This window comes from Erpetoichthys calabaricus, chromosome 13, assembly GCF_900747795.2.
Source record: "Erpetoichthys calabaricus chromosome 13, fErpCal1.3, whole genome shotgun sequence".
NCBI classification, from domain to species: Eukaryota; Metazoa; Chordata; class Cladistia; order Polypteriformes; family Polypteridae; genus Erpetoichthys; species Erpetoichthys calabaricus.
Window position 1 is genome coordinate 134,063,073 of NC_041406.2, and position 24,739 is coordinate 134,087,811.

Consider the following 24,739-nt stretch of genomic DNA (forward strand, 5'->3'; position numbering starts at 1 on the left):
ATCATTTATACTTTAGTGGCAAACTGAGTATACCTGTATATATAAGGTACCACAATTCACACGGCATGTCATGACAAATTCCAAGCCATGAAGACTTCATAGAACTCTACAATCGAATTGTAGAGAAGCGCTGATTTTTCTTTTAATTTTGTTTATTTCTCTCTAATGTTCTTGAGTCTAGGCACAGAACTCTCTGACAAGTTCACAGGTTTAATGCTAGTATAGGTTATACGAGGTGTGCTCAAAAAGTATGGTGAATGTTGATGCAGAGCACCATCCAAGAGCAACGCAAAACAATTCAATGCAAGTTCTGACATGTCCATCCTAGAGCCTAGTTTGTGACAAGTTTCAACTTGTTTGATACTGTTAGTTGTTTGTAAGCCACTGTTGAATTCAAGTATCTTTTTCAATTTTATCGTTAATAATGTATATGGAACAACACATTCACATGAAATTTTGTTTCAAATTTCAAAAAACTCAGGAAACCCATCAGATGTTAAAATCGGTTTATGGTGACACTGTACTGACAAGACTGTTTACGAGTGGTTTGATCGATTTTGTAATGGATCTGACTCGGTTGAAGATGAGAAAAGATCAGGACGTTCTTCAGCATCAATAACTGAGGAAAAGGTTGAAACGGTTTCATTCTTCATCATGACAACACTCCTTGTTACACATCACTTCTATTACGACAATTTCTGTCAAATAAAAGCATTACACTGTGTCCGCATTCCACCTTATTTGCCGGATCTGGCTCCGTGTGACTTCTGGCTGTTCCCTAAATTGAAAATGACCATGAAAGGCAAATGATTTCAATCCATTGAGGACATCCAGGCAGCCACGACAGCCCAACTAAAGACACTCTCGAAAGAAAACTTCTAGAACTGCTTTGCAAAGTGGCAGGAGCGTTGGGATAAGTGCATTCGAAGTGGAGGAGAGTATTTTGAGGGTGACTAGTAGTTGTAAATCTTTCTTTTTTAAAACATTCACCATATTTTTTGATCACACCTCGCATTAATTAGTAAATACAGAATTAGCACATATGAAAATACAGATTTGTTAAAATGCACAGAAAACAGAGTAGAACCTCTCTAACATAAGTGAAAACCAACAATATCTGTACATGAATTAATTTTTGAAATATGGCCAGTTGACAACAGAGAAGAGGAAATCGTGAGAGAGAAAGACAAAGCCAGACATAGTCAGAGGTCTGGAGACCTAGGCAAAGTAAAAAAACGTGTTTTTAGAAACGTTTGCAAAGTTACTAAGAATGAAAAATTGAAATCTCATATTCGTATAAATTATCAGAACCTTAATTCAGTTTTTTTGTAGAAGCCATTACAGCTTTGAGTGTTTTGGGCAAGTCTGTTTGAACTGTGCAAACCATGGTTTAGGTAGTTTTTTCCAGTCATCCTGGCAGTTTCTCTCAAGCTCTGCTAGACTGGATCAAAAGCCTCTGTAAACTAATATCTTCAGGTCACTCAAAAGATGTTTCATGTGGTTTAAGTATGGGCTTTGGCTGGGCCACTCAAAAACAGATAGAGACTTGTCCTGAAACTAGTCTAGTGTCTTAGCTTTATGCCTTGGGTCATTGTTGTGTTGAAAGGTTAACTGTTACCTCAGTATAAGGTTGTGTGCACTCTGGAGCAACTTTTCTGTGAGGATCTGTCTTTATTTGTCTGCATTCATCCTTCCCTCAGTTCTTACCAGTCTCCCTGTCACGGCTGCTGGGAAGAACCCCAATAGCACGATGCTGCCACCACCATGCTTAACTCTAAGGAAGATATTAGGTGGAGGAGGATCCAGTTCTTGTCTTCTCCAGACGCAGTAATCAGAGTTCTACCTGAAGAGTTAAATTTATATTTTATTAATTAGACTAGAGGATCTCTTTCATCATGCTCTCGGAAATCTTTAACTGCAGTTGGGCAAACTCCAAGCTAAAGTTGGCCACTCGAATCATAAACTCCTGATTGATGGAGAACTGCTGTGATGGTTGTCCTTCTGGCAGTCTCTCCCATCTCAGTAGATGACTGCTGAAGCTGTAACTGTAGGGTTCTTGGTCATCTCCCTGACTAAGGCCTGTCTTGCCTGGTTACTGAATTTGACCAGTGGTTCCAGACATCTTCCATTTCACAATTATCGAAGCCACTGTGCTCCTGAAAACACTCAGGACTTTGGTTTTATATCACTGTTCTGATCTATGCTTGTTGTGATGTGTAATTTTGCATACAAGTTGATAAATATTTTGTATGTCTTTATTTGTAACTTAGACAAAGCAATGTAATATTAGTGTTACATTATAGATAATAACAGCAATTTTTTGATGGTTTAAGAACCCCTTCCCCCCTTTTAGGAATGGGTCTTTTTGTAATTTTATGACAAGGTTGGAGGAAGTGCCTCAAACAAGTTTGGCTAATATTTCTCTGCAGGACTCCCAGTCAATCCACACAAGAAAGCCAGACTGCCTAACTGGCAAGCTTCAGGGGGGAAGGTGTGAAGGTGTTCTCTGCCACATTGGTCTGAAGTATGGCTGTTTGGAACTGGCTTGTAACAGAAGCCTTTAAGTACCATGATGCCCTATTGGCTGTAGGGATTGGACAGAAAACCTATAAATTTGCTTGCTTTACTTCGCTCTCTCTCTCTTACCAAACTGATGAAAGACCATGTCACACCATGAACTGAAAAGGACAACACAATGAAGAGCACAGCTTGGCAGCCATATTGGAACAGGCATATGCCCTGTTCTGAAGAAAGCTGACCACAAATGAACTAGAGACATTTTAAGTAACTAACAAGTCTGTGTGCCGCCTGAAACCACACATCAACATTTTTCAGGTTGTATGGTTGCCAATATTCAAATGTACTTTGCATATTGTTATTATTTATGAATAATATCAATAATACATTGTTTAAATTGTAACTTAACTCCTGCTTGTCTTTTTCTACATCAAATTGCCTGAGATTATACATTTAGAAGGGAAGGTGAGGAGAAGTTATATGGTACAGTACCTTATAAACAGTGCTAAGTCTGGGAGATCTGAGGCATTCTGACAAAGGCTACATATTAATAATACAAAAGGAGAAAGTAGAGTAAAATATTACTCTACCAAGACAAACAAATGCCTCATAGCAATTTGATTCCTAAGGTCTACATAGAGTTCCTTGGAAGTTATGATTTAGTTTTTGTCTTGACATGTAGTGTGAATTGTGGGGCCTTATATACATACTGCAGGTGTGTGCCTTTCAGAACCATGTCCAATCAATTCAGTTTGCAACAGGTATACTCAGATCAAGAATGCACCTGAGCACATTTGGAATGCCACAGCAAAGGGTCAAAATACTTTTGTAAATGAGATATTTCAGTTCTTGATTTTTAGTGAATTTTCAAATCTTCCTGTAAACATGTTTTCACTTTGTCATTGTGGGTTATTGAGTCTAGATTGATGGTCAAAAATGGCAAATTTACCCTTTTAAAATTAAATCTACAACACGATAAAGTGAGCAGAAAGTGAAGCAGTCTAAATAATATTTTTGCTGTATGTGTTTTCTGAAATGAAACATTTCAAAAGTCAATTTTTCTGAGAATTTTGGCCCCATCAGTTCTGGCTCCTTTCTCATACCCATCTTGTGTCCAATGAAGCCACGATAAACTCTGCTCTCTCTGTCTCTTGATGAGGTTAACCATTGAGGGATTGTTCAACTCTGAATGTTTGTGTCTATGTATTTTCACCCTGTGAAAGTTGATACTTTTGAAAACATTCTCAAGAGATGTATATAGTTCTGAAAATGCAGCTTCTGCATTGTGATGTTAATGGCAAAAACTTACAGACACAAATTCTGCTTTGATTATTACATGGCTGTTTCTTCATTGGCTCCTGCTCATTATAGGTCTAAGTTCCTGATTAGTCACCCTTCACAGAATAAAACCATATTCCAATATAGCAAGCATAGATTTGTTTCCATGGATCTTGTCGTGTTGCTTACCTGTACACATCTAAATTGCATTTTGTACAGTTGAATGTTACGTACATGCACAAAAGGCAAAACATTTACTGTCTTCTACAGCTGTATTATAAATTCCATGGCTGGCAGTGTAACTTATCCTTCAAAGATTTTTGCATGTGTACACTCATTGTAGCCGAATGTCTATGTAATATGCGTTTCAAGTCATTTTAGTGTAGCCGGAGATACTTTTGTAGAGGATATGAAAATGCTAGGATGGACAGAGATTATTTTGGTTTTACAGTGCCATTTTTAAATGAGCAGTGTGGATGTAGCCTAACAGGTGGAGATGGGGTGGAGATGTTCTAAGCAGATTCTATTCATTTCAGAGTGTTAGTAATAGCACTTTACAGGCATGGGAGTGGTAGACTTCAGGGTCTGACCTAAACTTGAACAATGGTTTGTGCTTCACCTGCCTGTACTGAGGAAACCCCAGGAAACTACTATGTAATATTAAAAGTTTAGGAGTAGCCTAGATTTGAATAGTCAATATACAAGGATTGCAAGTAGTCCCTGAGGAGAAAACATTCTATTCAGGTGTACAAACTATAGTGAATCTCTTATCAGAGCCTCAAAAAATTTAGTTTTTTAAATCGACTTATCACTTCTCTTTGAAGTGACAGGTAGGTTGTTGTCAAGAAAATGCAAACACCTGAAATGCATTTCATTTGTAATTGTCTAAACATAAGGTGTTTCAAGTAATGTTATAGAATTTGCATTTTGCATTTCAACTTAAGCCTTCTTTAAAATAAATGTAAAGATAAACTGCAGCTTGTTACAATTGGTATCAGACCACACTGGAACATTTGCAAATTAAAACAATTTAGATGAGAACAAGCCATTCAGCCCATCAAAATTCACCAATCATATCCATTTAATTCTTCCAAAATAACATCAAGTCTGGTTTTGAAGATCTACCACACTACTTTGTAATGCATTTCATGTGTCTATGTTTCTCTGTGTGAATAAAACCTTCCTAATGCTCGTACAAACTTTACCCTTAACAAGTTTCCAACCATGCCCCCAAGGTCTTGTTGAAGTTATTTTAAAGTAACAGTCTTGATCCAATGTACTAATTCCTTCATAATTTTAAACACTTAAATCAGGACTTCTCTTAATCTCCTTTTCCTTAAACTGAAAAGGCTCATCTCTTTTAATCTTTCCTTGTAATTCGTCCCCTATAGCCCTGGAATCAGCCTAGTTGCTCTTCTCTGGACTTTCTCTATGTCCTTGTGGTAGCCTGGAGACCAAAATTGCACACAATACTTCAGATGAAGTCTAACCAGTGCATTATAAATCTTGAACATAACCACCTTAGGCCTGATATCTACTCATTATGCTACATAATCTAATATTCTGTTTGCCTTCTTAGTGGCTTCTTAATACTGTCTGGCAGTTGACAGTGATCATAAGTAGTTTCAATTTTCAGACCTCCCGTTGTGTATTTAAACCTAACATTTTTACTTTCCAAGTGTAATAATTTACATTTACATTTACAATTCATCTGCCATAAATCTGCTCACAGCTATATGCTGTCCAAGTCCCTCTGTAATGATTCAATGGATTCTAGATTATCTGCCATACTACCTAAGTTGGTATCATCTTAACCAGCTTGTTACTTATACTGTATTCCTATCTAAATAATTTATATATATTAAAAATAGAAGCGACCCTAGCCCTGACCCCTGTGGGACACAGCTGTTAACATCAGCCAATTCTGATAGGGTTCCTTACACCATAACCACCTGCTCCCTGTGTTTTAGCCAACTCTGCAGCCATCTACATGCTACACACTGAAATCCCACTAGATAAATAGTATCATACTAGCCGACGCCCGCCGTAGCATACGGCGGTGTAAGAATAGGGATGGAAAACGGTGAGAAAGGAATTCAGAAATCAAGAAGAAATAAATACTTCTTGAAAGACGCAGTGTGCATGTAGAATTTCCGGCCAAGCAGGATTACATGTGAAAGTGATAAATAAATCAGGCTTTCTGAATTTACGTACTATGGCCATGGCATCCTAATAGTTTTGTTGCATGTATCTTGGACTTCCTGGAAATGTGGATGGTAATATGATCATTTTGCCTACACATGTTGTTATTTTTAGCGTTTGCTTACAGAAAGTCTGAAAGTCCATTGTATTGCTCCACATGCAGATCCATCCATCCATCCATTTCCCAACCCGCCGAATCCGAACACAGGGTCACGGGGGTCTGCTGGAGCCAATCCCAGCCAACACAGGGCACAAGGCAGGAACCAATCCCGGGCAGGGTGCCAACCCACCGCAGGACACACACAAACACCATGCATACACTAGGGCCAATTTAGAATCGCCAATCCACCTAACCAGCACGTCTTTGGACTGTGGGAGGAAACCGGAGCACCCGGAGGAAACCCACGCAGACACGGGGAGAACATGCAAACTCCACGCAGGGAGGGCCCGGGAAGCAAACCCGGGTCCCCAGGTCTCCCAACTGCGAGGCAGCAGCGCTACCCACTGCGCCACCGTGCCGCCCCCACATGCAGATCTTGTTGATGTAATCTGAGATAGTTGAGACGCGCACCCCTCTGTTTTAACATACGCATCTACGACGTACTGTTGGAATAGTTTGCCGCTGGAGTGCAAAATACTAAATGTATATTCCTCATTGCTAATCTGTATGCGTAAAATTGGCATTGAGTAAGCCTTATTCGCTTGCCGGTTGTTTTATCGGGAACATGTAAATCTTTGTGCCAGCCAATGTCTCCGTAAGGGAATAAAAGTGGGTAAACCATAGGATCGCAATTCATATTGAGCGTGGAAATCTGTTTACAGGAGTTGCCTATGGGATAGATGCAAATGTCCCTTTTAGCAGGCTGTTCGCCATCTTCTCCGACGTAAATTGCTGCAACATCGGTGTGACATATTGGGGCATTGTATCGTCGTAAATCCTGCCTAGGGTTTTCCTTGAAAACCATTCGTACAGATGCTGTTGGATTGGACTGAGCGATTTCATGCATGTGTTTGTATGATTTAGCGAAGGGGTTGATGGTTCTGAGCATGGAATCTAGCTGGAGAATAAATTTTTGCTGCATACAGAGTTTGCTTTATTTTGTAAGTGTACTTCAGTAGCTTGTGCTGTGTCAAAAACATACAACCATATCCTGGAGAGGTAGAAGTGTCAGCGTATAGTGGAGATATTTGGTGATAAATTTGACTGTGTATTTTAAAACAGTATGGTCCATGGCCAGGAGGTTGAGTTATCTGTGCACCCATGGAAGCAAACGCTAGAGAAGAGTTGTATTCTCGAATGTGTTCACGATAATTTTTAGCTTCCGATGTTTGCTGTGTAAGAAGCTGTTGTAAAGACACAGGTGGCTCCCGCAAAGGTGGTAAAGCTACTTTACCGTTGTGGCAGCATCTCAAGTACTTGTTGGATGTATTACGCTCAGCAGGCCAATATAGTGCATGACATGGAAGAGGACGAATAGGAATCGAGAAATGCCGTGTCAGCTGCGCGTGGGTGGGACCGGTTTTGAAGTAGAAGCAGGACAAACCAGAAGAGAAATATATATAAGAGATGCTCCACTTTGATCATAGTTTGCATAGTTGAGTTTATATTTATCAAGTTAAATTCAGTATGTATTGAAATATACTGAAGCTAGATAGGGTGTCCTGCACCCTGACTTAGTACATGAACCATTACTTTTTTCTCTTAATGTTACCCCGGAAGATAATCATTAAAAAATATTATTTTTTCACTTTTACATTGGTGATGCTCTAAATGTTAGTTTTGCTGATTCAGTATGAAACTTATTAGAAATGCAGTGTATATTTTAAACACATATTGCAACACTATCTAAAACCTACTTTTTCCATATAAGAAATGTAGAAGAATTAAAATGGTTTTCTAAAATTGAGGATACTAAGAAATGAATGTATGCATTTTTTGTAATGGAATTGAGTACTGCAATGCAGTAATCGCTGTTTGTTCAACTCATTCTGTTTGCAGCTTTCAGTTAATTCAAACTGCTGCAGCAATAGTCATTACTAGCACCGGAGATGATCCTGGCTCATTCAGGCACAAATCAGGATCTAGCCCCAAACAGTGCGCCAGTCCATTGCAGAAAATGCACTTTCGGCCAGTTTAGAATCACTAATTAGACTAAAAACATAACTTAGAGAGTTGGAGAAAACTATAGAGGCCCTGAAGGTATACCCAATAAAGGGAGAACATACAAAGTTCACACAGCTAGCAGCAATGCTGTGATTTAAACTTGGGACAAAGTAGCTTTGAAGCAGCAATGCAAACCATTGCACCACTCTGCTTCTTATTGAAGAAAGTATTCTGTTAATTTCTAAAAGGACGATTTAATTCCCCGTGAAGGAGCAAACATTGTCCATTCTGCTAGGCTTTTGTAGTAAACTAGGCTTGTTAAGAAAGAAGATTCAACAGGGATGCAGCCATCAGGCTGTTTAAAACCCACACTTGCATTCCAAAGTAAGTGGCTGAACTCCATTGTATGCGGACTTAACCTAATAACAAAGGTGTAAATCAAAGTTACACTGATATCTCTCCAGAGGATCCTCTGCAGACCATTTAAGCCAGAAGGCGCAAAATGGACTCAAGAAAGGACAAAGATCTATTATTATATGATTTTATAACCGGAAGTGACTTTAATCCAATCAAGACAATGTTCAACATTCCCTTAAAACTCTCTGCACCATCCTGAAGCTCTGATATTCTCTGGACGCTCACTGAACTCCCAGAGGATTCTCTCAGGGCACCATTTCTAGAATTCTCTCAGGGAAGAGGAACTCTCCAGAATGCCTAAAAACATCTGGGGCCTCATGTATAAACAGTATGTACACACAGAAATCTTGCGTACGAACGTTTCCATGCTCAAATCACGATGTATAAAATCTAAACTTGGCGTACAGCCACGCACATTTCCACGGTACCTCATACACTGGCATACGCAATTTCTCTGCTCGGTTTTGCAGACTGGCAGCACCCATCGTCAAAGCAGTGCCACTGTTCCTGTGTGGTTACCCTTTCTTTCTTAGACCCACATTCCTGACTCGGCTTTATAAATACACTGAAATTAACTGCATATTGTTTATTAGTGTAATGCATCTGATTGTAATTAACCGGTAGAAATATAATGGTCCAGGGAATAGCCATAGTATTCCAAATACCATAACTGCTTTAGCGTTGTTACTCTCACATCTTCTTCTTCTTTCAGCTGCTCCTGTTAAGGGTTGCCACAGCGGATCATCTTTTTCCATATTACTCTCACTGCACCACTCGGAGTATTTATATCACTGTATCTGAGTGGGGAATCACAGCAGCAGCTGATCGGAAAGAGAATTATCGGTATACAGTTTCAAGCACACACTGCCTCAGCCACAGCAAAACGCGTCAAAACCTTTCATGTACGGACCTTGCGTTTCAGAAACAGTTTCATCCCAAGAACTATAAACACACTCAATCAAGTGCTCCTTGTAGAACTGTCTGTACTTATAAGTACAATTACCCCACTGTAAACTTGCACTACAGTTACAATATTGCACAACCTGTGCCACTTTATAAAGCGCGTATGATGACGATATCATTTTTAAGATGAAATGCAGCAAAATATGTTGCTTATAGTATACAGATAAAACTTTTACTTCATTTAAATAATCTGTATTGTTAATAATTAAACATGTGAGGACACGGTGCCCCAGCGCTAGCTAGTTCACGGATAGCTCCTGCCTTGTGCGGTATTATTGCTGGTGCTGACGCGACACTGGAAGGATAGACGGAGAGAATAATTAAACACGTACTATGAAGATATTTCAATGTTCCTTAAAAGTTGTGAAGAATCGGTGTTCTAAGCCTACAGATGGCTTAACGTCTATTACATAGCTGATTGTGTGGCGATTGGGTATTTGCAGAAAGAAAAGTAAGGACAGGAATTGGAGGTTAGTACGTTTGAAAGAGACAGTACTTCTGTAATAAATTATTTCATCGAAGGTTGCACATGGCGCAGCAAGCCTCTTGCGTGAGATATGAACAATCACTGCGCCACTGTGTTCCCATGTCTAATAACATGCTTTCATTCCTATCATCATGAAAAAGATATCACGTATACATTTCAGTATTTTTATTCAGAGAGCTGTAATATCACGAATGTAATGGATTCTGTGTCCTGTCGGAGAAAGAGAAAGAACGGAAGCACGTAGTGATTCACACACATAGAGCACATAGAAGATCAAACACAGAACAAAGCATTTAACATGCTACTTTAGTTACGATGGGATTTGAGAAACTAGTAAAATAAATGATTTTAAGATGAAGTTTATGATGTTCTACTTTAATGACAAAATAAACTACGTGATTAAAGTGGAAATTTCGAGATTAAAGTTGACATTTCGTGCTTTTTTCCTACTGTGTGCCTATTTTTTTTCTCTGTACCCTAATAAGCTTTCATATGACACTCAGACGGTCCGCTACGAGTCGCCTTTTCACGCCGACTTTGATATGTGTCAACTTCTTTTTTATTTCGGGCACTGTGCGACTTTGTGAACTTGAGCTTTAGAGTTTCTCCAACACTATGTCACACGATCAACTTTCTTTTGTTGATTATACCACTGTTTAAACCAACAAATAGAACGTTTTTCCTTTGCCTCCACTTGGTATTCGCTGAAATTCTTATATTTTCCCCCGTGCTTTTCCCATTGTCTTTTCACAGAAGGCTATTTATATCGATTTGCATATTCAAAGAGGAGTAATTCTGGGAGGAGTTGGGGCGGGACAGAAGACGCGTGCACGTGCGTTAATTTTCACGCTGATCTGGATTTATGTAGTGGAAGAACGTGAAAGTTTGCGTACGCACAGATTCCTGCATCTGGATTTTTCTGTGCGTACGCACATTCCCGCTTTTGTGCTTATGCCATGTTATAGTGTGAGTTCTACGCACGGTGTTATACATGAGGCCCCTGAATACTTATCTCTGAACCTAAAAGTTATGAGACACTCTCTCCATGAGGCGGTGAAAGGTGAAAACCTTCTTCTCTTTGTGAACCTGACAGCTGAGTTCCAGTCTGCCAAGCTTAGCACTGAGTCCTGTCTGCTTAGGAGCAGCCATTACTTCAAGACAGAAACTTTAGTATCTAAAGTCTTGAGCCAGAAAGATTAATGCCTTTTCCCTATGAAATCCAACAAAGAAGAAGAGTGCACTCCAATGCATGAAGAATCTTCTACTTGAACCCAGAGCAATAACAAAGGAACAACTCCACATCGTACATCATTCATACAGGCTTGTTATTGTAAAACTTTCTATCTGAGTCAAGATGAAGTAGAACTCTTAAATAACAGTAAATAGACAGCCTATAGGTTATATGTTTGTCTGTCTAGTCTGTCCACTGCACACCCAACCTACCTTTAAAACGGGTCACTCTCTGAATTGCTTTTCCCAAGATTTCTTCAATTTTTTCTATGCAAGGGTTTTTGGGAATTTTTTCTTATCTCCTTAGAGAGAAAGGCTAGGGGCTTTCAAAAAACAGGGCCCGTTAAAGCACATTGAGGCACTCCTTGTGTGATTTTGGGCTGTAAAAAAAATAAATTGTTGTTGTTGTTGTGGCCATCTTACTGATCATTCTTATTTGATTTTCGTCAAAAATCCTACACTTTATTTCAACATGACTGCAATAAATTAGTCTGATTATGTTAGGAAAACTGGACACTGCTGCAAATTTCCCTTTACGTTGGCAGAAACATATTATGTTTTATGTATGTACATTTCCAAAATGCAAAAACTTAATGTAGTGCCCCATTAGTTGGTTAATGGCTTCCTAAACAGCAGGTATGATGGAGTGAAAGATGTCTGAGATATTCTGACCTATCTGCCAGTTTTTGAGAAGTGACAATGGGTAGCCAGTATAAACTGACGATAAAACAAAACAGTTCTTCAGTGCAAAAACTTAGCATTAGCTCTCTTAAAAAGGAACTGCTGTACAATGGAGTCTATATATCATATTTATCACTTTTGAGGTTTAATATGTTTGTGACATCAATGCACATTGTAATAATAGCTCAGTGATATGAACTGTTATATACATGAATCGTCATTTAGCTGGGTTGTGTTTTCCCAAGAAATTTCATTATGTACATGCAAATATTCCAAAATATCTGAAATGCTTATGAGCTTATGGTATTTTTGATTAGGGATTCTTAACTTGAATGAAAATTCGAAATATCTAAAGAGGGTTAATTGACAAGCTTGTAAACTCTGCTCATTAAGTAAATAATGAAGCACTAGATAAAATTGCAGAACTCTATTATTAGAAAGCTAAAAAGCAGCAAGAAGTTTGCTTTGTTATAGCTTTTCTTTTTTATTTATTTTCATTTTTGATTCGCTTATAACTCTTAGGAGAAACATGCAATTAATGATTTTGATTGGTGTACCAGCAACCAAATTCACATATTCAATATTCAATTCTCCTGAAGTCATTCATGATAGTGCAACTTATTTTAATATGTATAATAAAATTCAACTTAATTTTATTTTATCATAAATTCTTTCTGCTCTATATTATTCTTATCTGGTGTGAGTTACCTGAAGTACTTAAAAGTTTAATTTTTTTTTTACTTATATAAATTAAAAATAGCTGAGAAAAGACAGAATTATTTACTAATCTTAAGTTTTCTGTTATTATTCTTTTTTTGTTTGTTTTTTTAAATCTCTTTCAGGTCTGGCATTGACTTATATTTTAGAAAATAGTTTCAAGCCAGAATCTGGAGCTAGGCCGGGTGTATCCAAGATTGGCATCTTAATTACAGATGGCAAGTCTCAAGATGATGTCATTCCACCAGCAAGAAGTCTTCAAGATGCAGGAATCGAGCTATTTGCTATTGGTAAGTTTGGATTTATGTCTTTCTGTATGTTAGAATATGCTTACAATAGTTTGAATAGTTTGAATTAAGGCGTATATCCTACATAGATAATTTTGATATATTTATTTCACATAAAGGTGTTAAAAATGCAGATGAAAACGAACTAAAAGCAATTGCCTCCGACCCTGATGATTCACATGTCTACAATGTAGCTGATTTTAACATCATGAGCACTATTGTGGAAAGCCTGACAAAAACTGTATGTGACCGAGTTGAGGAGCAAGACAAGAAAATTAAAGGTACTTTTTACTATTGGCTTTCTGGTATTGTAATGTATTTTTTTATATTACAATGGTACTTTTTATCAAGATTACATTATTTTTTGGACATCGGGTTATTAAGGACCCATGTGCAGGATAAGGCATGGATAACTGGTATTTTAGAAATATACTGGGACATGAATTGTAATGCTGAGAGAGTACTTTTATGTAGTTCAGAACAAGCGAAAGGTTGAGATACCAAATATGCACAATGAGAATTGTCATCAAAATGAGCAAGAAAAAGTCTAAACACTATCTTGGATATCATGCACAGATAAGCTAGGCAGTGTGATGTAGTGGTTAAGGCTTTGGATTTCAAACCCCAAGATTGTGGGTTCAAATCCTGCTACTGACACTTTGTGGCCATGAGTCACTCGACCTGCCTGTGCTCCAATTGGAAAACCAAAAGAAATGCATCCAATTGTGTCGTAAATGTTCTAAGATGCCTTGGATAAATGCGTCAATTACAAAAGTAGAAGTAAATGAAAATATCCTTTCCTGTTTCATACTAAACAAGTCTTCTGTGGTGGTTTTCTTGTTTTTAGATATGTAGTTGCATTTTACATCCAGAGTTGCACAGAAAGTACTCAGAAAAGTCTTTTTAAACAAACTTAATTCTTGGACTTGAAAGAACATCTTCAAAGTCTTTTAAAGGCAGACTGTTAATGTAACAAACGTCAATCATTTGACTCCAGTTTTCTCTTCCTGGAAATTAAAATAATTTTTACAATTTTTTTTCTTGTAAAGAAATAACCCAATCTGGAAATTCAATATTTTTGAGATCCCAAGTTTAACTGTCCAACCAGTCTTCCATTAAAAAAATCCAACACCCTTTGCAGCTACCTGCCAAAAAGCAATTAAGTCTGGCCTAAACTCAAAAATGCCCATGTCAGTTCTTTCATAGCATAGTCATAAATGGTAACACCTTGTCCTAGGAGGTCAGGTCATAATTTGCTTTAAAATGTTATTATCCTTTTCAGTTAATTCATTTATCTGTGTATAATAAATGGTGGTGCTTTACTTTTACACAATTACTTCATGAGTCTTGAAGAAAAAGGCACACTCTGTTCTGTCAAAATATTGTGAGTTTTGGCTGTATGAGTAAAAACCTCAGTAAGTGCCTTTGTCACAATTTTCAAATAAGCCATTTGCAAAGCCACCACTTTGGGATCAGGTCAGGTGTGCTCTTCGTGCCCACTGGCACTTAGAGCAGCAACAGAAGCTCATCCACCCACGTCGACTGTACACCTCCATGTTGTTTTTGGGTGCCCCCTTCTTCTTCTGCCATCTGCAGTCTAGAATAGAGCAGTTTTGGTGATGGAATCCTCTTCTCGCCTCAACACGTGGCTTATCCATCTCCATCGCCTTGTCATCAGAATGATTTTCGTGTCAACTTGTTGGCACTGATCAAGGAGGTCCTGGTTGGGAATTTTCTGTGGCCAAAAGATGCGGCATATCCTTCTGATGCATGTTGTGAAAGGATGAAAGTTTGGCAATGTCACTTCCCATTGTTCTTCAGAACTTGGATCCATACAGTAGTAATGACAAGGCACAACTCTGGTAGAGGCTGAGTTTGGTGTGAACACTATACTGACCTGATCTCCATACACATTTCATCATTCTGAAGATGTTTCTTGCCAGGCTGAGCCTGCCCGGAATATCACTTCAGATGCCTCCACCTGTTCTGACTACACTGCTGAGATAGGTGAACGAGTCTGTGATTGGTAAGTCCTGCCCATTAATCTGCACAAGCGCTGGATTCTCTATGTTTAAGAATATTGTCTCTGTCTTTTTCTGGCCTATCTTCAACCCCTCTGCATTAGCAAAGGTGCTGAGGAGGTCTGTCTTCTCCTGCATGTGGTGGTGTGTGTGTGATAGAATTGTGATATTGTCTGCAAAGTCTAGATCTTCAAGTGTTGTGGAAGACATCAACATAATACCTCTAGGTCTAGGAAGGTGACACAGAAACTCTTAATGAGCTGCACCAAATGTTGTGGAATTCCATAAGCTCTCAAGATATGCTAAATACTCTTTCTGTGAATGCTGTCAAAGGCTTTCAAAATCAACACAAGTAATGTACAGTTGTCTCTGCCACTCTGCACACTATTCAATGATGTTGTGTAAAGCAAAGATCTAGTCAGTAGAGCTTTTCCCTTTCTGGAAACCTGCTTTCTCTTTCCTCAGTGAATTATCAACTGCTTCTGATATTCATTTGATGATAATCTTAGCAAGAATATTACTGGGGATGTAATGAAGTGTAATTCCGTTGTAGTTACTGCAATCATTGAGTCATCCTTTTTTTGAAATTTTGATTATAATTCCCTTATTCCATTCCTTTTCGGACCTGAGCTTCCTCCCGGATAGTTCTGAACAGAGGAGGCAGAATATTAGCTGCAAGTTCAGGGTCTGTCTTGAAAAGTTCAGAATTTAAGTTGTCATATCCTGGGGATTTTCCATTCTTCAGTGATTTCACTACTGCTGTTATTTATTCTTATTCCTGGTGATTTCACATCAATATCAAAGTCTTTTTCTTCTCAGATTTCCATATCTTCTTCTGGTGGATGTCTGTTTAATACTTCTTTAACATGTTTCATTCATCGGGTTTCCTGTTCCTCTGTTGTTGCTAGGAGGCTTCCTTTGTTTGTCTTTAACAAGTACTACTGTTGTTGTTCTGCCCCTGACGCATATTTCTTTTGTGATCTTGTAGACATTTCGCTGTTCTCCCTAGCTGCCTCCAGCTTGTACTGCAAGACTGTCTATGAAAGCTTGTTTGTCTGCCCTCATCATTCTTTTCACAGCTTTGGTGGGCTTCTCTGTATTGCTATCCTAGCCTTTCCTGGAGTCTAGCTGACTTGGTGTCATTCAGCATCTTTTTAAGTCTGCGTCATCCATCAATGGCTTTCTGTCTGTGCCCTAAACATTCCTCACTGCTCTTAGTGTATAGTGAGGCCACAGTCTTTTATATCTGATTAACACTTTCTTCATTATATTTGCTCTCCATATTTTTTATAATGCCTGGTATTTGTTTTTGATTTGATTACACATTGACAGCAACATGTAAATTGAATAATTTCCGTTGGTTATATTCTTGAATAAAAGCGCACTTGTTTTGTTATACCTTTTGTGAATGTGTTTGTTTGATATTTGGACTTCAGTCTTCACACATTATACACTTCACTTCAGCATTTTGTCATTATTACTTTATTATGAAAAAGTTGCTGTTTTAGTTATGTGTTCAACATTTCTTACCTCGCATTTCCTGTCATCTTACATTTACACAAATCGTTGTAGACACAGAACACACATGAAATGTATGCATTCCAAAAAAAAAAACATTATTTACCCAATGCAATTCCAGACACCTTTAGATTTCAGCTCTGAGAATTTTGCATCTGACTTGACTTCATCTGCCTCGGTGGGGGATGGGATAGCAGGCTGCTTGATGCTTGTGCTGATTGACACATTTGCAAAACAAAGACGTTGATAATGAGGCATGAGGGAGGTGGCCTGGCATCACAAATATTTTCGTAGGCTTCAGGGATTCTAATGTTAAATATGTATGGAAGTTTAGCAATGGAATTCTATGTTTTTAGATGTAGTCAGGTCCATAAGTATTTGGACAGACAATTTTCATAATTTTGGCTCTGTATACCACCACAATGGATTTGAAACAAAGAAATCAAAATGTGATTGAAGTATAGACTTTCATCTTTAATTCAGGGGGTTTCAAAAAAATATTCTATGAGGTATGTAGAAAAGACATTTTTATACAGTGGAACCTCGGTTCACGACCATAATTCATGCCAAAACTCTGGTCGTAAACCGATTTGGTCGTGAACCGAAGCAATTTCCCCAATAGGATTGTATGTAAATACAATTAATCTGTTCCAGACCATATGAACTGTATGTAAATATATATTTGTTTTAAGTTTTTAAACACAAATATGGTTAATTAAACCATAGAATGTAGAACCATAGTGTAATAGTAAACTACAGTGGTGTGAAAAACTATTTGCCCCCTTCCTGATTTCTTATTCTTTTGCATGTTTGTCACACAAAATGTTTCTGATCATCAAACACATTTAACCATTAGTCAAATATAACACAAGTAAACACAAAATGCAGTTTGTAAATGGTGGTTTTTATTATTTAGGGAGAAAAAAAAATCCAAACCTACATGGCCCTGTGTGAAAAAGTAATTGCCCCCTGAACCTAATAACTGGTTGGGCCACCCTTAGCAGCAATAACTGCAATCAAGCATTTGCGATAACTTGCAATGAGTCTTTTACAGCGCTCTGGAGGAATTTTGGCCCACTCATCTTTGCAAAATTGTTGTAATTCAGCTTTATTTGAGGGTTTTTCTAGCATGAACCGCCTTTTTAAGGTCATGCCATAGCATCTCAATTGGATTCAGGTCAGGACTTTGACTAGGCCACTCCAAAGTCTTCATTTTGTTTTTCTTCAGCCATTCAGAGGTGGATTTGCTGGTGTGTTTTGGGTCATTGTCCTGTTGCAGCACCCAAGATCGCTTCAGCTTGAGTTGACGAACAGATGGCCGGACATTCTCCTTCAGGATTTTTTGGTAGACAGTAGAATTCATGGTTCCATCTATCACAGCAAGCCTTCCAGGTCCTGAAGCAGCAAAACAACCCCAGACCATCACACTACCACCACCATATTTTACTGTTGGTATGATGTTCTTTTTCTGAAATGCTGTGTTCCTTTTACGCCAGATGTAACGGGACATTTGCCTTCCAAAAAGTTCAACTTTTGTCTCATCAGTCCACAAGGTATTTTCCCAAAAGTCTTGGCAATCATTGAGATGTTTCTTAGCAAAATTGAGACGAGCCCTAATGTTCTTTTTGCTTAACAGTGGTTTGCGTCTTGGAAATCTGCCATGCAGGCCGTTTTTGCCCAGTCTCTTTCTTATGGTGGAGTCATGAACACTGACCTTAATTGAGGCAAGTGAGGCCTGCAGTTCTTTAGACGTTGTCCTGGGGTCTTTTGTGACCTCTCTGATGAGTCGTCTCTGCGCTCTTGGGGTAATTTTGGTCGGCCGGCCACTCCTGGGAAGGTTCACCACTGTTCCATGTTTTTGCCATTTGTGGATAATGGCTCTCACTGTGGTTCGCTGGAGTCCCAAAGCTTTAGAAATGGCTTTATAACCTTTACCAGACTGATAGATCTCAATTACTGCTGTTCTCATTTGTTCCTGAATTTCTTTGGATCTTGGCATGATGTCTAGCTTTTGAGGTGCTTTTGGTCTACTTCTCTGTGTCAGGCAGCTCCTATTTAAGTGATTTCTTGATGGAAACAGGTGTGGCAGTAATCAGGCCTGGGGGTGGCTACGGAAATTGAACTCAGGTGTGATACACCACAGTTAGGTTATTTTTTAACAAGGGGGCAATTACTTTTTCACACAGGGCCATGTAGGTTTGGATTTTTTTTTTCTCCCTAAATAATAAAAACCACCATTTACAAACTGCATTTTGTGTTTACTTGTGTTATATTTGACTAATGGTTAAATGTGTTTGATGATCAGAAACATTTTGTGTGACAAACATGCAAAAGAATAAGAAATTTAGAAGGGGGCAAATAGTTTTTCACACCACTGTAAATGTAAAAACATTGAATAATACTGAGAAAACCTTGAACAACAGAGAAAACTAACACTGCAATAGTTAGCGCTATAGCTCTACCAACCGCTGGCTAAAAACACTTTTTTTAATGAGTTTTAAGCACAGAGAAAAAAATGAACATTTGAAAAAATCCGTAATTTAATAAACTACCAAGAAAAGTAACATCGCAACAATGCACGCTACGAACTGTAAACAGAAGTGAAAGCAAAATCAAGCCCAGTGCATTCTTGAACTGGCTTCCTACCTTAGGCGTCCAGCTCTCTCTCTCGCGCTGCCTGTGAGTGCGTCTCTCTCTTTCGCACTGCCCGTGTGTCTGCGTCTCTCTCTCGTGCTGCCTGTGTGTCTGCGTCTCTCTCTCTAGCGCTGCCTGCGTGTGTGCGTCTCTCTCTCTCTTGCTGCCTCTGTGTGTGTGTGTGCGTGTGTGTGTGTGTGTGTCGCGCTCTCTTGCTGTCTCTCTCTTGCTTGCTGCACAGGAAATGTACAGGGAGAGACTGAACATGTACAAACCGAAAGGGAAACTGGCTTGTTCGTATACCGAGTGTGTGGTTGTGAACCGAGGCAGAAATTTGGCGAACTTTTTAGACCTAAACCGATTTGTACGTGTACCGAGACGTTCGTGAACCGAGGTTCCACTGTACATGGTCCCACTATTTTCGGGTCTTAAAAGCATTTGGACAAACTAACAATCATAAATATAATGATCATTTTCAATATTTGATTGAAAATCCTTTACAGTCAATGAATACCTGAAGTCTGGAACGCAAGGCCATCTCCAAGTGCTGGGTTTCCAGGCCTTTGCTGCAGCTGACTTCAGTTGTTGCTTTTTGTTGGACTTTTTGCCATCAGTTTTGTCTACAGGAAGTGAAAGGCATGTCCAATTGGTTTGAGATCAGTTGATTAATTTGGCCATTGAAGAATATTCCACTTCTTTGCTTTGAAAAACACTTTGCTTTCACGGTATGATTTGGCTCATTGTCCATCTGTACTGTGAAGCATCATCCTATCAGTTTTGCAGCATTTGTCTGAATTTGAGCAGTCAGTATACCTCTTGTGGGAGATGGCCGGCTGTTCATCCCGGCAAATACCCCCAGGCCGCTAGATGGAGCCCTCCCTGTAGCATGGGAGTGCCCCGAAGACCAGCAGGGAATTATGGACAATGGAGTTTTTATTCCCAACCCTGCTGGACACTGTGGGGCCCACCAGAGGATGCTACAGGAAGGCTCAAGGACTTATACGTGCCCTATAACCCGGAAGTACGTCATGATCACATGACCAGAAGGAACGACGTGCTTCTGGGTTGAAGAAAAGGACTTATTAATCTGACCCGGAAGTGATAATGAACCATGGACTGTAGGATTGGAACCACTTCCGGGTCAGGGACTATAAAGGATTGTGGGAAACCCCAGACGAGTGAGCTGAGCTGGGAGGAAGGGTGGCAACGTGTCTGGGAGAGGAGGATTTGGTTATTGTATTGATTTGGTGATTTGTATGAGTAGTGTGGAGTGGAGGGTGCTTTGTGCACATTATTATTATAAAAATAAAAAGTCTTGGACTTTTACCTGGTGTTTGGCGTGGTACCTGAGGGTTTAATGGGAGCACTAGCGCCCCCTACTGTTACACTCTGTACATTTCATAATTCATCCTGCTACTTCAGCTAGCAGTCATATCATCAATAAACATTAGTGCCTCACTTCCTTTTGCAGCCATGTGTATGATCATGCCATAAAATTGCCTCCACTATGTTTCACAGATGATGTGGTATTCATTGGATCATGAGCCGCTTGTTCTCTTCTCCATGCTCTTCTCTTACTAACATTCTGGTATACGAGGTGAGACACAAAAATAACTGGATTGGTAAAAAAAAAATATTTATTGATGAATTACAGCATTCTAAACATTGCCACCTTCTATATACTGCAAAAACTTGTGTGCGAGACAAACTGTTATCACTGTACGCTGTTTTTTTATCATTTCATAAGCTTCTGTGGCCGTTTTGTTCAATTTCGCGAGATATGTGATATTGATTCTCTGTTTGATTTTTTTCACCAGACATTATGGCGGCAACTTGTTTAGCGATTGTTGTGAAAATACTGACTGGGCAATTCACAGGATATACCTAGCTGGTCAGTGGTTTGAGAGGGTATGTAAGATGGGATATAGTTCTATGATTCACATTTGGCTGACCTCCAGACAGTTTTCCAGGAAAGCCCCAAGCCCAGTCCAGTTATTTTTGTGTCTCACCTCGTATATATCTTAGTTTCCTTTATCCAAAGAAAATTGTTCCGGAACCGGCAAAGTCTAATCTCTCCTTCCTGTGCTTGAGGTTAACCAGTGGTCTGCACATTGTAGTAAACCCTCTGACTTTACTTTCATTTAGTCTTTTCTTGATTGTAGACTTAGGCAATGATAGGTCAACCTCCAGGATTGTATTCTTGGTTTGGCTAAATTCACCAAAAGGAGAATTCTGCAATCATCCATTAAAATTGTCTTTTGTGGTTTTCCAGACCTTCTGGTGTTGCTGAGTTCACCAGTGTGTTGCTTCTTTTTAAGAATGTGCCAAATGGTTGATTTGTCCACTTCTCGTGTTCCTGTTATCTGATGTTTTTTTTTTCTCAGTGTAAAAGTTGGACTGTTTTTACTTGCTTGGATAGCTCTTTGGACCTCATATTGAGAGTTTACAGTAATGGCTTCCAAATGCTAATTCCACACTTGGACTCAACTCCAGACCTTTTACCTCATTAATAGTTAATGAAGTAATAAGGGAACTGCTCCCACCTTGCTATGGAACAGATTGTCAAGTAAATGTCCATATAGTTTTGAGCCCCTGGAAATGAGAGGCTCAATTAATTGGTATATATTAATTTAAAGGGTTAGGTGTGGTTCCTAGAGCCTTTTAGCAGAACACAAAATCCTGCTGATTGCACACGCTGCCCTGCATTTTAGTTGGCTGGTCAGTCCCCCATAAAGGATGTGCTTATTGTTATGATGTAATCACACTTTCTAATAGTCTGGAAGTGTATTGTACCATGTGGCAGCAGCAGAGGGTGGGCAAGAAAATATGCTAAAGTTCATTACTTTTTGGTCATTTACACTGTGGTTAACAGCTATTCAAATAAAACTGTTTCCATGAAAGAAAGTAGGAGTTGGGAAATATTTGTAGAGGCATACTGTAGAGAGTGAAAGAGTAAGAGATGCAAATTTAAAAGCATATAAAAATAAATAAATAAATGACATGAGTATTGAGTGACTGTTATCTGATGTTGCAAAGGCCCTCAGAAATATCAAATAATTGATTATCAGTCTCGTTATGTTAGATTTGTGAGGATAATAGCATTGTCATTGTTTTAAAAGTAATGTGAAACAAGAAATACTTATTTAAGACAGCTAAAAACTCATGGATCAGTATCTGAAATGTTTGATTGTAATTCACTTTCACGTATTTCTGTATTTCTTTTACTGTGTAACTTCTACCACAGGAAAAAGAAAAGATTTCTTTATAAATAAAGTTTGTTTGATTAATATGTGTCCTGAAAGTTTGAAAAAAAGAGAATATGCACACAATAATTTGCTCATTGTACAAAATATATATATATTACAGCCAAAGCCCGAAATCATCCAAAGTGGGAAGTGTCCAGCCAAATCGGGAAATGGCCAATGTCGCTGTAAATTGACCAGCCAATGTCCAATCTTTCCTTGATTTCGGGATTTGGCTAGCCAGTTTGCGAAATAGCATGGGGCGATCGGCCAAAGTTGGAAGAAAAAAGGCATGAGCAGATTTTGGTGGGTCTGTATAATTTCATACTTTATACAATCTATTTACTTTATGAATATCCATGATCAGTGATTGGGAAGACGAGACGGTTCGTAGTGATTTTTCTTCTGTGCCTACGGATTCCAGTGTGAGCAGTTTCTCATTCAGAATGGAAAACTCACTTCTGGAATACAGTTATTTGAGAACACCATATTCTGTTCCCAGCTTGTAGAAAGCGCCCTCAACGTTCATGACAACTGCATGACAACTGGATCACTGCAACCTCTGTCAACATCTGGTATACGGATGCATACATTATTTCCAACTTTCGCTGGTGGGAATTTTGCATCTGAATTTTTAAGCATCTTCGCACCTTGAACGGACAGTCTTACATCAGCACATCGATTTTTGGCCAGGGATTTCTCACCACTTTGCAAAATGACTGGCCAAAGTAGCATATACACTGGTCATTTCTAGTAATTCGGACTTTGGCCACACCTCTTGGCCAAAATGTGAAATGGCCGGCCAATTCGGGAACTGGCAGAACTTCAAGTTTTGGCCATAGCTTATCTTTATATATAATACGCTACTGTGGCTGTCCGTTTGTCTGTGCAAGATTTTAAATCACCTGTACCTCACAAACGGTTTGAACTATTCACCTGAAATTTGGTACACATATACTACGTGACGTTTACTATCCGCTTTCCGGGTGATGATTGACTTCCAAGGTTATTTCTCATTTTATTTTATTGTGGAATCAATTCTCGGCAGCGGCCAGCAGGGTGGCGCATGCGTACGGGCGCCGTTCTCATCCCTAACACCTTCGCTGTCTCTTCCCCTACCTCTTCATATCTTAAATCATTCTTGAGGCAGATTGAAGACTTAAATGCAAGCTTAAGTGAAAAAATAAAGAAAACGTACTAAGTAATTGCAACACAAACACTGACTTAATCTGTTTTAACGGTGAAAAGATGCTGACGAAAGAAGAGAAGAAGCGGGCCACTAGGGTGGAGAAAAGAAGAGCTGCTCAGGAAGCAGCAAGCACATCATCCTCTGAGCAAACAAATGCTAAACGTACAGAGAAACAGTATGAAAACTATAAGTCAAATTTATTCACTGCACGTTATTGTGCAGTGCGCTGTTACTGGTATATATACATTTTTTATTGCCAATTTTGCAGTACGAGAATCTCTCTGTTTAAAACATGCATAAATTAGCAGTGAGTGACATACACCCACCAATTGTGGGAAATGCAATTTATACTGCTAATATCGTGAAAAAAATAGAATAAATTAACTTGTATTGTCTGGAATGTTAAGTTTATTAAAAGAAGTGGTAATCACATCCTGCCCAGGATGAGTGGTCCTAGGTGCGAGACAAAAAAGAGAAGGCTGCTGTTGTAATTTTCAAATAATATCAGAAATTATTATGCTTAAGAACTATGTCAAGGGGTTTATACATACATAATGGAAGAAATACCTTTCTCTAATGCAAAAATCCATATTGAACTGTATACAAATCTGTCTGATCATGTGTGCCTGGGTGCGCTCAGGAACACCCAAACATGCCTTCAAGACTATAGCATGTTTTCATGGCAATGGAACCCTATATATATTTAGATGCTGCAGCCTTTCTAACTGATATCAGTGTCAGTGAGTACAGTAATCCCTCCTCCATCGCGGGGGTTGCGTTCCAGAGCCACCCGCGAAATAAGAAAATCCGCGAAGTAGAAACCATATGTTTATATGGTTATTTTTATATTGTCATGCTTGGCTCACAGATTTGCGCAGAAACACAGGAGGTTGTAGAGAGACAGGAACGTTATTCAAACACTGCAAACAAACATTTGTCTTTTTTTCAAAAGTTTAAACTGTGCTCCATGACAAGACAGAGATGACAGTTCCATCTCACAATTAAAAGAATGCAAACATATTTTCCTCTTCAAAGGAGTGTGCGTCAGGAGCAGAGTCTGTTAGAAAGGCAGAGGAAAGCAAACAAATCAATAGGGCTGTTTGCTTTTAAGTATGCGAAGCACCGCCCGGTACAAAGCTGTTGAAGGCGGCAGCTCACACCCCCTCCGTCAGGAGCAGGGAGAGAGATTGAAAAACAAACTCTGTCTCTCTCTATCAAAAATCAATACGTGCCCTTCGAGCTTTTAAGTATG

General features: G+C 39.0%; 1 protein-coding gene across 1 annotated transcript in view; it reads left to right on the top strand.

Annotated features, from left to right (window-relative positions):
- col14a1a (collagen, type XIV, alpha 1a) overlaps nt 1-24,739 on the top strand; it is a 504,124-nt gene that overhangs the window by 141,253 nt on the left and 338,132 nt on the right. Inside the window, 2 exon segments of the mRNA XM_051935518.1 lie at nt 12,722-12,886; nt 13,003-13,164. Coding sequence (XP_051791478.1) covers nt 12,722-12,886; nt 13,003-13,164 — 327 coding nt within the window.